At 33.2% G+C, this 12,380-nt stretch overlaps 1 protein-coding gene across 1 annotated transcript; it reads right to left on the reverse strand.

The window, feature by feature from the left end:
* Positions 1 to 1,299: 1,299 nt before the first annotated feature.
* On the reverse strand, positions 1,300 to 10,570 carry LOC132545038 (chymotrypsin-like serine proteinase). Its single transcript, XM_060208707.1, has 6 exons — positions 10,516 to 10,570; positions 4,752 to 4,923; positions 4,083 to 4,173; positions 3,240 to 3,411; positions 2,313 to 2,461; positions 1,300 to 1,449 (listed from the first exon to the last, which is right to left on the reverse strand). Exons 1-6 carry the CDS (start codon positions 10,568 to 10,570, stop codon positions 1,300 to 1,302), a joined length of 789 nt encoding a protein of 262 aa, XP_060064690.1.
* Positions 10,571 to 12,380: the final 1,810 nt, after the last annotated feature.

Raw genomic sequence — 12,380 nt, forward strand, 5'->3', positions numbered from 1 at the left:
TTTAAGAATAATTCAATATGAAAAAGTAGGGAGAATATTTGACAAGTAAGGTTTATCAAATATCTCCGGAAGTATGTCAAATGTCTGTCTACTGGGGAATCATATTTCAAAAAGAAAACAAAACCTTCAAAGTTCAGTCATACTTCTTAGTTCTTCCTCAGCGTATGTAAACCTGAATTCTGTCAATATTTCTCAGGGTGTGTGATTTGGGATAGAAACAACGCCAACGTCGAGGTTTTATCTGTTTTACTTTTAGTACATTTACAGGAGAATGATAGTCACATGTACGATAGTGTTAATCTTCCTTTCTAGTTTAGGAGGCTGGCCCCAGTAACTGTTTCGTAAATTTATCAGCGGCCAGTGGAAATGTTCAAATATGAATCAAATAAAATTTGAAAATTTATCTCTCCACAGATGCAGTTTTTTAGACAAGTCAGCATTATATGTTTTTATCTTCTTTAAAGCCCTAGTTTATTTCCATTAATGTAACAAATTGAATATTTCACAAACCACTGATTAACACTAGTCAACTGGGGTCTTGACAATTTTTCAAACGGATTACAACTTCAAAAACATACCATAACGAAATAAGATCTTTTGTGGAAGACACTTAACTTATCCGCTTGTTGGTACGAGATTTCAAATGCAAATTATATTTTAAATAAGTTTTTGTTTAAGACTGGAATCTGTTAGATATGTGTATATGTACGGTGTGTGGCGTTTGAAAGTTCTCTTGCGCTAGGACGGTGACAGCGATGTCAGGAGTTTGACCCCAGGGCCCCAACCCTGGCAATCCCCCGCAGGAAAAAAAATCTAAAAAAGGGTTTTTATTATGAAAAGGTAAAAACAGAGAAAATATAGGACATGAAATATCAATCTGGTTTAGGATTAGCAAGGGATGAATCTATGCATGATCATGCGATGGAAAAATAAATTTGTAACCCTTTTAAGACAGTGAACTGCGTTGCTTAAAAACTTATTTATTCAAAATCCAATGAACCCGCAGAAAACACGATTATGTGCAAACTGCAAGAAAGTGCCCTGTATCTAAAAATCAATCTTTAATTATAAAATCACCTAAATATTTTAACAACAGTTTACAAAGGAAGCGCCATATTTTATTAGCAAGAACTTTTATATAGTTTTATATAGACGTATATATACTAATCTTTGTGCCTTGATATATTTATAACACAAACAAGTATTTACCATGTGTAACACTTTTATTACTGTACAGGTATTGTATATATCAGGTATGTCGCATGTTGTGTAAGACAATACCTTAGGTGTACACGTGGTTTACATGTCATTATTTATCCAGTCACGGTACTCGGACACACGTGTGTACACACTTGGGTATCCGGAACAAGAACTGATTCCCCATGACGTCACACCGGCCAGAATGAACTGACCATTAACCCTGCATACTAACGGGCCGCCACTGTCGCCCTGAAACAGAAAGGATGTTATCAAAATGGTGACGGGAAAAAATGTTAATTACGTCATGTTTGTATTTATCAAATTTTAGAGACAAAGTGCTGTATTTATTTCACACCTATTTCGGGCACAAAATCATCGTCAAGTGTCAAGAATATCTATAAATTTTGATACCCTTAATAGTTATGTAGATTTCGTTATTACAGGTAAAAAATATCCAGATATTTTATTATTCCTGTAAAAACAGAATCAATTCAGTTTCGAACTGACACAAGAGCGATTACAACGAAAACCTTCGCTGTCAAAACATAAGACCGTAATTGCCATAGCAAGGAAGCTCAAAAGTTGTTTCTATATTTCCTACATGTTTCTCTGTGTCATCTATTAATTTTCTGGCGTTGACATGTAAAGATTTAAGCCCTTTCAAATAACGTGACCCGATATAACCTCCGGTACCCTATCGAGCGTATGTATTTACAGAGACAAAATGGTTGATTCTGGTAGAGTATATATAATAGCTAATATTCGTGCGTAAAATAAGAATGGCGATGGATTAGATGTAAATGTTACCAAACATCACAACCTAATAGAACACGTCTGGGTAGTCATAGCAGTTGTTACACAATTGCCTTTCACCTAGGCGTCCTCTGTTCGATTCCCGGCACGAACGTGAAAAGGTATGGTGGTCACCTACCCATGATTGATATAGGCTTAAAATTTGTTTCGCAATTGCTGTTAAATAAATGAAGTTTATATATTTATATTTAATCGAACACTTCTAATCAATTAGTAAAGAACACATTAGTTGATCAGACCAATGACATGACAGTAGATCAGGTGATAAACAAATATAGTGTATATAATTTAGTACTTACATTGCAAGAACCCTTATTTGTTTCATACAAACAGATGTGTGTGTTGAAGATGGAAGCTCCCGATACACGGCGCCATCTCCTCGCACAGTCAGTGTTGGTGATCACGTCAATGTTAACTTCCATCAACTTCGGAGCAACAGAACTTGAAGCTGTTGGTTAAGAAAAAAACATGGTATTAAATGATACTTCTGCCTACGTCCTACGAAATAATTTACTGATAACATTTTAGTTGTTCGATACTAGCTTGTATTCCAAGTGGTGTCGTTGTGTTCTGTACTAGTTTGTATGTCTCGTGGTGTCGTTCTGTTCGACACAAGTCTGTATGTCTTGTGGTATCGTCGTGTTCGATACTAGTTTGTATGCATCGTGGTGTCGTTCTGTTCGACACAAGTTTGTATGTCTCGTGGTATCATTGTGTTCGGTACTAGTTTGTATGCCTCGTGGTAGTGCTAGATTTGAAAGGGGTAGTTCCCTTCCGTATTTTCAAGAATTTAGTGTTTCGATGACGGCGGGGATGTCTTTACCTTGGTGATCGGATGCCATGTAAATCAATACTTGCTGATTATTTTACTGCTCTGGTAAAATGATACTGGATATAGATAATATTCCTTTTTTGCTTCCAATTTCTTGCGTTCAATAATTTTCAAATTTTCAAATCTTGAAATAATGATTAACGATTTGTAATCATTATGTTGACAGATGGAACTCGATATCAATACCAAAAGTATATACACTATGTTTTTCTGCAGAGTTTTGATAAATTTTGAAATATCATATTTGTCACTATTGCCATGAAGAACCGTCTAGATTCACACCAACATCGCTACATGACATAGTGAATACTTCTGTTTATCACAGGTATGTATTGTGATTTAAAGCCAGTAACAAGTGTTATCTACCACATTACTAGATGTACAATATACTTACCACTTGTCTTGCCCCAGCCAGTTAGCCAACAATCATTGTTTCCGACAAAATCATCACCCTTTGAGGCCATTGGAACAAGTTGGACAAGCTCGTTCAGCTCTGCAGAGGATGCCAATCTCAGTATAGCGATATCGTTGGGATAGCCGCCAGCGCTGCCATCATAACTACCATGCTGTGAATAAAGAAACATGTCAACACAATCATAATTCAGGAAAACTAGGAAAATATGGTTAAAAGAACGATTTACGGGCAGACTGCTAAAAAAGGTACAAGGAGAATAAGGCCAGGGCTCATATTCATGAAACCATTCTGTGCTCAATCATAGAATTTTGTGCTGAAGCAAACTTTTTTTAATTATTCACCTAAATCATATAAAATAACACAAATATCAAATATAAACATTGAATAAAGCTTTGACTTGAAGTCCTTTCAATTTGTTTTTTTTTTAATTTTTGGTAAAATCAGCCTTATTTATTAATTTTTAACATAAAGAAGACATAAGGCTTGAGCGCAAATTTCATGCTTGAGCATGAGAACGGTTTCATGAATACGGGCCCTGGCAGGTGTTCCAGAAAAGTAACCTTTTTCTGCTTCATCGATGACACCCGCCATGTAAAGCTTGGTCAATCAAAGCAAGACATGTCACGTTGCTAAATATGAACAATGTGTACATTTTCTCTATCAAATCTTAAAAAAAAATTTTCACTGTCATGTCGGTAACTAATCGATTGATCTTTCGAACATGTGTTGAAAAATGATTCAACCGTTGAAAATTTCCTTTATTCGCTAAAAAGAAAATTTAAGAAACGTAATCATAATTTTACGTTCGAAACCAAAACGTACCATGATAATTTGGGAAACCTGAATTTTTTGTTCATATCCGGAATAATTCTCCAACTCGTCCTCTCCCAGAACTACGGAAAAATCACTTGACCTGTAAGCCAGAATCATTATGTTGTTATGTTAGTATCTGATGCCCCTGTGATGCCTGTACTGTAATTATCCTTATTTTGTGTCTCAAGTACACACACACACACAACACACACACACACACACACACACACACACACACACACACACACACACACACACACACACACACACACACACACACACACACTTCTACCCCCACCACACAGAGAAACGATTTCAAATGCAGAATGGCCCTACATATTCAAATTAGATATTAAAAACGCAGTAGAAAACGATACAAGACGTTGAAGTTGAGGTAATTTATACACTGAAATCAAATTATTTGGCAAATTTTAATGTTGGATTAAATACAACATATTGACCGTGGTAACACAAACTACAGAAACTGACATTCGTTATGATATATCAATGATATCCTTAAGGCATTACTACAGCTTACAATTTAATAAACATAATGTTATATTTAACACCATTAGCACATTCTCGTACAGATGTAAGTTGTGAAAGTTCTTACACCTAAAACAGTACAGTCGATGAGTCTTCAAAAGCCACAACAAAAGTCCAAAAGTGATAACTTACACGCCAAAGTCTACACAGTGAGCAGCTGTGAGAACTACGTCACGTGCAATAAGAGAGCCACCACAAATATGGCTGTCCCTGTACTGTAGCGAAGCCTGCCACGGCCATTCGTTAGCGTCGGATTCCTGACCCCCAACGATACGAGATATCTGCTCTTCGAGGGTAAATCCGGCTGTCAACAAGAATAGAAGTTCAACACATCAGAAACTATTTCGTTATTCTTTTCAGAAATAACGGTGATCAGCAATAAGGTGCTGTTTAATTCCTAATTAGCCTCTACTGTATATAATTCTACTTTTATATTTATTTGTTTAATTTTTTTGGCTTCCGCTATGAAATACTACAACCTCGCGTATTTTGATAAATACGCTTACTCCTGATTTCCCATTTTATTATCTCAGCTTCATTTGGTGATGTTAAAAGACATCTCAAAGATAGGAACATTTCAATATAATCATAATCCAAGCTCAAATGCAATAAAACCAGGGTAAAATATGAACAAAAGAAAAATGTATATATAGAAAAATATTCAAGTTGAATAAGACCAGGTGTTCCAATAAACAATATTGCTTACCGGTTTATTACATAAACAATCTAGCAAACATTCCTAATTCTGAAATTCAGTTTACAATAAATGACCAGCTATTTTTAGAAGTGTTACTGTTGGAAATCCGTGGAAAAGCTATCTCCTATGCTTCATACAAAAACAAAATGCAAACCTTACAGGAAGCAAATATTAAAAAAACAATTAATGACCTTGAAACTACAGATAATGTCAATATAGAAGAATTAAATGCCAAGAGGACTGAATTGGAAAAACTAAGGTCACATAAAAAGGAAACATTATTAGGTCATTCATTGAAAAAGTTCTTATTTTCTTTGGTTTTGGTAACAGTATAATTAATTGGTTTAACACGTTACACAAAAATGCTCAATCAGCTGTAAATCAGGGGGGTAATCTTTCTTCTTTCTTTAATATCGAGAGGGGCTGCAGACAGGGGGACCCAATCGCACCAGATCTATTTATACTTTGTGCAGAGATTTTGGCAATTAGAATTAGGAAAAATTTTAACATTAAGGTGATTGAAATTGAAAATTATCCACTTCTATTATCACAATCTGCAGATGATACTTCACTAATACTTGATGGATAAAAAAACTCGCTAAAAGAATCAATTAAAGAGCTAAATATATTTGCAAAGTTTTCAGGTTTAAAAGTGAATGTTGATAAGACCCAGGTTATATGGATTGGGAATAAAAAATTTAGTGATGACAGTTTTTTACCAGAATACAATTTGCAGTGGGGTAGGAGAAAATTTACCTTATTAGGGATAGAATTTAGTGTGAATCTCCACGAGATACCAAAACTTAATTTTTCCGATTGGAAAAATCAATATAATTAAGTCGCTACTTATATCACAGTTTACTCATCTTTTCATTTCTTTACCTAATCCTGATAATGCCTTTTTTGCTAAACTTAATTCTTTGTTTTTTGAATATCTATGGAATGGGGGACCTGATAAAATTCAAAGGGAGATAATTGTGCAGAATCATGTAAATGGAGGTTTGAAAATGGTTGATATTTTAGCCTTTTGTAATTCCTTAAAGTTAACTTGGATAAGAAGACTTTTCCAAACCACGGCTAAATGGCAGTATATTGTGAAATCTTACATTAATATGGGTCTTTTTGCAAATTGTGGGAGCGAGCACATTGAGAATTGTAGTAAAAATTGTAGAAATGATTTTTGGAAAGACGTTTTCAAAATATTTCATCTCTTTAATAGTAAATACTACAATAATATTCATCAAGAACAGATACTAAAACACCTTTGTGGTACAATAAAGAGATAAAAATAGCTGGTTTATCATTGTTTTATAAGGAATTTTATAGCAAAAATATTTTTGTAATTAATGATTTAGTTAAAGACACAAACACTGGAGTTTTCTACTCATTTGGTGAATTTATTCAAAAATATAATGTAAATACAAACTTTCTGAAATATCAGAGTCTTCTGTCCTCAGTGAAGAAATTTATTTCTTCCCACAATTCACATTTTCCTTTACCCACACTATCTTATCCTTACATTCCTGCTAATTTAGATCCTTTTCTTAAAGACAGTAAAGGCTCAAAAATTTTCTATGAAGCATTAATTAAGTCTAAACTGATTTCATCAGGAACCAGAAAATGGAATACATTATTTGAAGACATTGACAAACAAACATGGGAGAACTATTACAAGATGTCATTTAAAGTCACCACTAATACAAAACTTATGTGGTTCCAATACAGAGTTATTCACCACATTCTGACTACTAATGTTTTTTTGTTTAAAATCAAAACAGTTATCTCCCCTCTCTGTACATTCTGTAACTCAGAACCTGAAACTATTATCCATATATTGTGGGAATGTCAAGAAGTACAAAAACTATTGCAAAAGTTTGAATCATTGTTAAATATTCTTTATATTCCTTTTCTTTTCTTTTTGGAATTATTTTTGATAAATTCTTACCCAGCAACCGAGTTGATAATGAAATTATTTTATTAATAAAACAGTATGTATACAAAACAAAATGTCTTCATAGCTCTTTAAGTTTAAATGCAATAATAAATATAATAAAGGACACATATACAGTTCAAAAATACATAACAAATGGTAAAGATGATAAAGCAAAGACAAAATTTGAAAACGAATGGAGAAAATGGGATGGTCTTATCAAGTTGTAACTCATAGCATCAGTGGCAAAAATCCATATTTGACAGCAGTTTATTCAAGTCACATATGCAGCTCCTTAGCATCCAATAAATAACCCATAGTAGCCCTGCACACACACAAAAAGATGAAAATATATATAATTAAAACAGAACTATATATTTTTTTCATTAGTTTTTGCTTGCCATCCCAACCACTAAATATCCTGTTGTTACTTATGTATATAGTCTTTTCTCTCTCTCTTTCTTTTTCTTCTTCCTTTTGAAAAAAAACTTTTTAAAAAACCAATACAATGAGTGTGTAAGCACTTCCATGCTGACTACATCTTGTTGATAGCTCGGTCGAAGTTAAATTGATCAGGCTGCACCTGAATGAAGCTGTTTCTTTTTTGTTTTTTATTTTTTATCCACGAAAAAGTACAGGCTTAAGTAGCAAGCTCATTATTATCTTATTTTATATGTATACATTCCTACGACTATATGCAAATATATTGTTTATCAGTCTGGTCTGGTTTTGTCTGGTCTGGTCTGGCCTGGTCTGGCCAGGAGGTCTGATCTGGTCTAGTCTGTCTGTCTGTCTGTCTGTCTGAGTGTATGTCTGTCTGTGTGAGGGTGTATGTGTTGATGGGTGAGAGTATGTATGAGTGAGGGTGTTAGTGGTGTTTAAGTACTTAAATATTGACCGTATATGAAACAATTTGTTTTTACATAAATATGTATGTGTGTATCTGCATGGGAGAATGAATAGTGACTATGTATGACACAATTTGTTTATACAGAAACATGTATGTGTGTACATGCAAGCAGAGACATATGTGTGTTATGTATGTCTCTGATGCAAAAGAGAATGAAAAGTGACTGTGGATGAAACAACTTGTTCATAGATAAGTATGTATATGTGTATATGCAAGGGAGAATGAATAGTGATTGTGTATGAAACAGTTTGTTTATGTGTGTGTATGCATACAGTATATAGTTGTTTTTGATTGTTGTGTGTATGAGCATGTCTTGCTTGAGATATACAAACAATAGCTACTATAAGAGCTGTCATGTGTGCAAAGGTGTGCGTGGGCTTGCATGGATGATCAATAGACTGTTTCATTGTATATTCCCTCTCTGTATCAACTCATTGTATTGAATAGAATGATAAATTACAAAAAAAGACCAGGTGTTCCGAAAGAGTAAGAGTTGACGTCTCCTCTCATGTAACATGGTCAATCAAAATTAAGTAACGTCATGTTTTCAATGTTTTCAAGTGAGAACAAGGCGTACAAAATTGGAAACAAAAGGAAAAATAATGAGGATTGAAAAAGTCCAGCTTCTTATCGCACAAAGCAATAGATCCTTACTAAATGAAATCACCTATGACGATCGTAAAGGCAAATATATATATATACCGTATTGACAAGGCAGAACTTCTTATCAATCACTTTACTAATATATCAACTACTTCACCTGACAATGAACAACCTCATCCCGCACATCCCAATAAACTCTACTTACAAATAAATTTCATGTTACTGAACTAGATGTATCTGATTAAATCAGCATAATTATTTATTGGGAAAAAAGTTTCAATTTTTAATCATGATTACATGTATCATTTTACTTATCTATTCTGTTTTCCTGATCAAATATATAGGAAATACTGATGGAACATGGCTGTTGATTAATGTATATGCAGTAGTAAATTACTAAGTACATGTTTGAGTACTTAAGAAATTGTTCCGGTAGACAACGGTGATGGCAGTTACATTTACAAGGATTTAAGGTCAAAATGCGTCAATGTTCCTTATTGTATAATAGTGTTAATAATGCACTTTTTTATCATGATAAATGTATGTCTACATTATGTGTTTGGTGTGTATGATGTGTGAATGTCAAATCCCTTCATTTCTTATGTATGACTTACCTCCCTTTATTCAGTATTTTCAAAGAATTATATGTACACTGGTGCTATTCATTTTTGTGTCTTTTGTACAATCTTTGTATAGAATTGTGGTATTCACTAGTGTTGAATAGAAAGTTGTTATTCACTTGTGTCTTTTGTAAAATCATTTTTATAGACAGTTGTTATTCACTAGTGTTGAATAGAAAGTTGTTATTCACTAGTGTTGAATAGACAGTTGTTATTCACTAGTGTTGAATAGACAGTTGTTATTCACTAGTGTTGAATAGAAAGTTGTTATTCACTGGTGTCTTTTGTAAAATATTTTTATAGACAGTTGTTATTCGCTAGTGTTGAATAGACAATTGTTATTCACTTTTGTCTTTTGTAAAATCTTTTTTATAGACAGTTGTTATTAACTAGTGTTGAATAGAAAGTTGTTATGCACTTGTGTCTTTTGTAAAATCTTTTTATAGACAGTTGTTATTCACTAGTGTTGAATAGAAAGTTGTAATTCACTTATGTCTTTTGTACAATCTTTTTTTATAGACAGTTGTTATTCACTAGTGTTGAATAGAAAGTTGTTATTCACTTATGTCTTTTGTAAAATCATTTTTATAGACAGTTGTTATTCACTTACGTCATTTGTACAATCCTGTAATTTTACATCTAGATATATCGCCTACGAATATTTATCTACAAACTGATTATACCAATGAAACACGTCTTAGCCTATCGATAGATAAAGATATTAAGTGTGTTAAGTTTTTAAATCAAACTAAATCTTATGTCGTGGAAGCCTTTTTCCTGAACTTAACAGACCGAATCAAACTACGTAATAAAATAGATAACAGTTTTTAACTGTACGTTATCAAATTTCATACAAGTTACGTATTTCTTATTCCGTTAATATTTCTTCCTCTTTGCTATACAAATATAGCTGTTAGAAATATCCGACTAATGAATATTTTTGTGTACGTGTATTGCATTCAATATCGCACCAATCTAGGATATGAGCAAATAAAATAAGATAATGGAAGAAATAATGTAAACTCTACTCTTAACACGGGCGAATAAAATCATAACAAAATCCAATTATTTCAAAATTCATATCAAGATAACAGATAAATGCAAAATGTGAAGCATGATTACTATAATGTACTTACCACATGTAATTGTTGTCAGAGATAGAAGACACGCCACTAATTTAGTCAGACCCATACTGGTTATCATCGTAAGGACAGCAATCTCCAGTACAACTGACCATCCCCATATTTATAGTAGCAGTCATATCTCGCAAATTTCACTTCCTAAAATTAAACTTCAGCAGCGTGTTAAGAGCGGCCGAAATGTAAACATGTACATACGTATATTGGCATCAGGTGCGCTTCTTCCAGGTACCTGTATATGGGACGACAACGGATGGTCAAAAGTGATTAGTCATAAAACCGTTTACTGTTGTGAAAGTGCTGGTACACTTAATGAAATGACCGGTTCATATCAATTATCTTCAATGCCGGATTCCTTCAGTGACGTAATGGAATAATCAAACTATCCACTTCTAACATCACTGACGACTCCTGGGATGGCCAAACATCTGTATGATGCAATGTTATTTATTATTTAGCTGTACTTGTATCTAACTCTTAATTTCTTATTGAAAAGTGTTATTCACTTATGTGCCCTTTGTAAAACCTTTCGCGGCTATAACTAAAGAAGAATCAAACATTGTTAATAAATGTGTATTTTTACATCAGTGGTAATAAACCGAAACTGTATGAGATATGACATATCAATGTTACACAAATTCATCAACGTGTTTGTTTAGTATAGATGCGTTCTTTTTTTAAAGTTGAAGAACAAACTTATGCACATCAGTTGTCTACCTCGATCTTTTCAAATCAACAGTGACAGTTTGTACAAGTTTGTACAAATGGAACATGAGTAAGTAGACATTTCGGAGTTAAATACAGAAGACCTAAATAGAGAATAACACTGTATCATACATATTTTTCTTCCTTCAGTGATACTTTTGGCCTGAATTTTGAAACCTCGCATTCGACCGAGGAACATTTTGATAATAGGAATAATTGAAAGAGGATATTTTCAACCAGAACTTTTCAGTATTTCATTCATAATATATTTCGCTTTGTCTTTAGCTAAATACGCTGCAATTAAGATTTCAACTTCGTACTTACACCTGGTCTTATTCTCCTTGTACTTTTTCAGCAGTTCCTGAGTTTCATTCTTTCGTTTATATCTTGCCCTAGTTTTATAGAACTTGAGTTTGGATTATGATTATGTTGATTATTATGTTTTACATATCACTCTCCACATAAGAAAACACGTTCGCTGTACAGAGTAGTACAAAATTTAATATTCTTTGGAAAGAAATGTTTGCTCATCAAAAGCGAAAATTGGAATCATTTCTAAAAGATGGAAATGTTCTTTTGAAATATTTCCAATATGTTAAAAATCTTGCAATAAATTGAGTTTTTGGGTGAATGCACCTAAAATCGGGTTTTCGACATTATTTCAACAACGTTTCGTCATTAGTATCCTATAAGATTCTAACCATTTGGGCCTAAGGCATCAAATCCTATAGGATAGCTGCATAATGCAGTTTAATTCACAATCACTTCTCCTCTACTTATATCTAAGTTTGTTAATATTTATTCAAAGGTGCCGATCACTTGTTTTACAATCAAATTTATCATTACTAAGCATACCTTTATAACCCATGCAGCCTGAAATTTCCAGCTAGCATAAGCAAGCTGGTTACATTCAACATAAAGTAAGTATACTGTTGAATTTTTCTTTATTTTTTTTATGAAAATACATACGTATAAGTTCACTAAACACGGAAATTTAATTCACATACAAAAAAGTGAGCTTGTAGCAAGTTCCTATGTTAGTATATAAACAGTTACATGTGAAGGATTGTCTCATACAAGCCTGTATTGACCATGTCTACCTGCTTCCATTTAAATTATTAACTACAATGGAGGAAAATTTCTTTTGATATTAGACA

The sequence above is a fragment of the Ylistrum balloti genome, unplaced genomic scaffold (genome assembly GCF_031769215.1).
Source record: "Ylistrum balloti isolate Yb309-2 unplaced genomic scaffold, AGI_CSIRO_Ybal_v1 Utg369820, whole genome shotgun sequence".
Taxonomy (NCBI): Eukaryota; Metazoa; Mollusca; class Bivalvia; order Pectinida; family Pectinidae; genus Ylistrum; species Ylistrum balloti.

Bases quoted from the DNA above. Each gene is read 5' to 3' on its own strand.
- LOC132545038 (XM_060208707.1), bottom strand. From the start codon at position 10,570: ATGGGTCTGACTAAATTAGTGGCGTGTCTTCTATCTCTGACAACAATT. The intron at 4,924-10,515 runs GTAAGTACATTA...TCTTGTTGACAG, and splicing joins TCTGACAACAATTACATGTG to CCGGATTTACCCTCGAAGAG. The intron at 3,412-4,082 runs GTACGTTTTGGT...CTTTATTCACAG, and splicing joins AGGTTTCCCAAATTATCATG to CATGGTAGTTATGATGGCAG.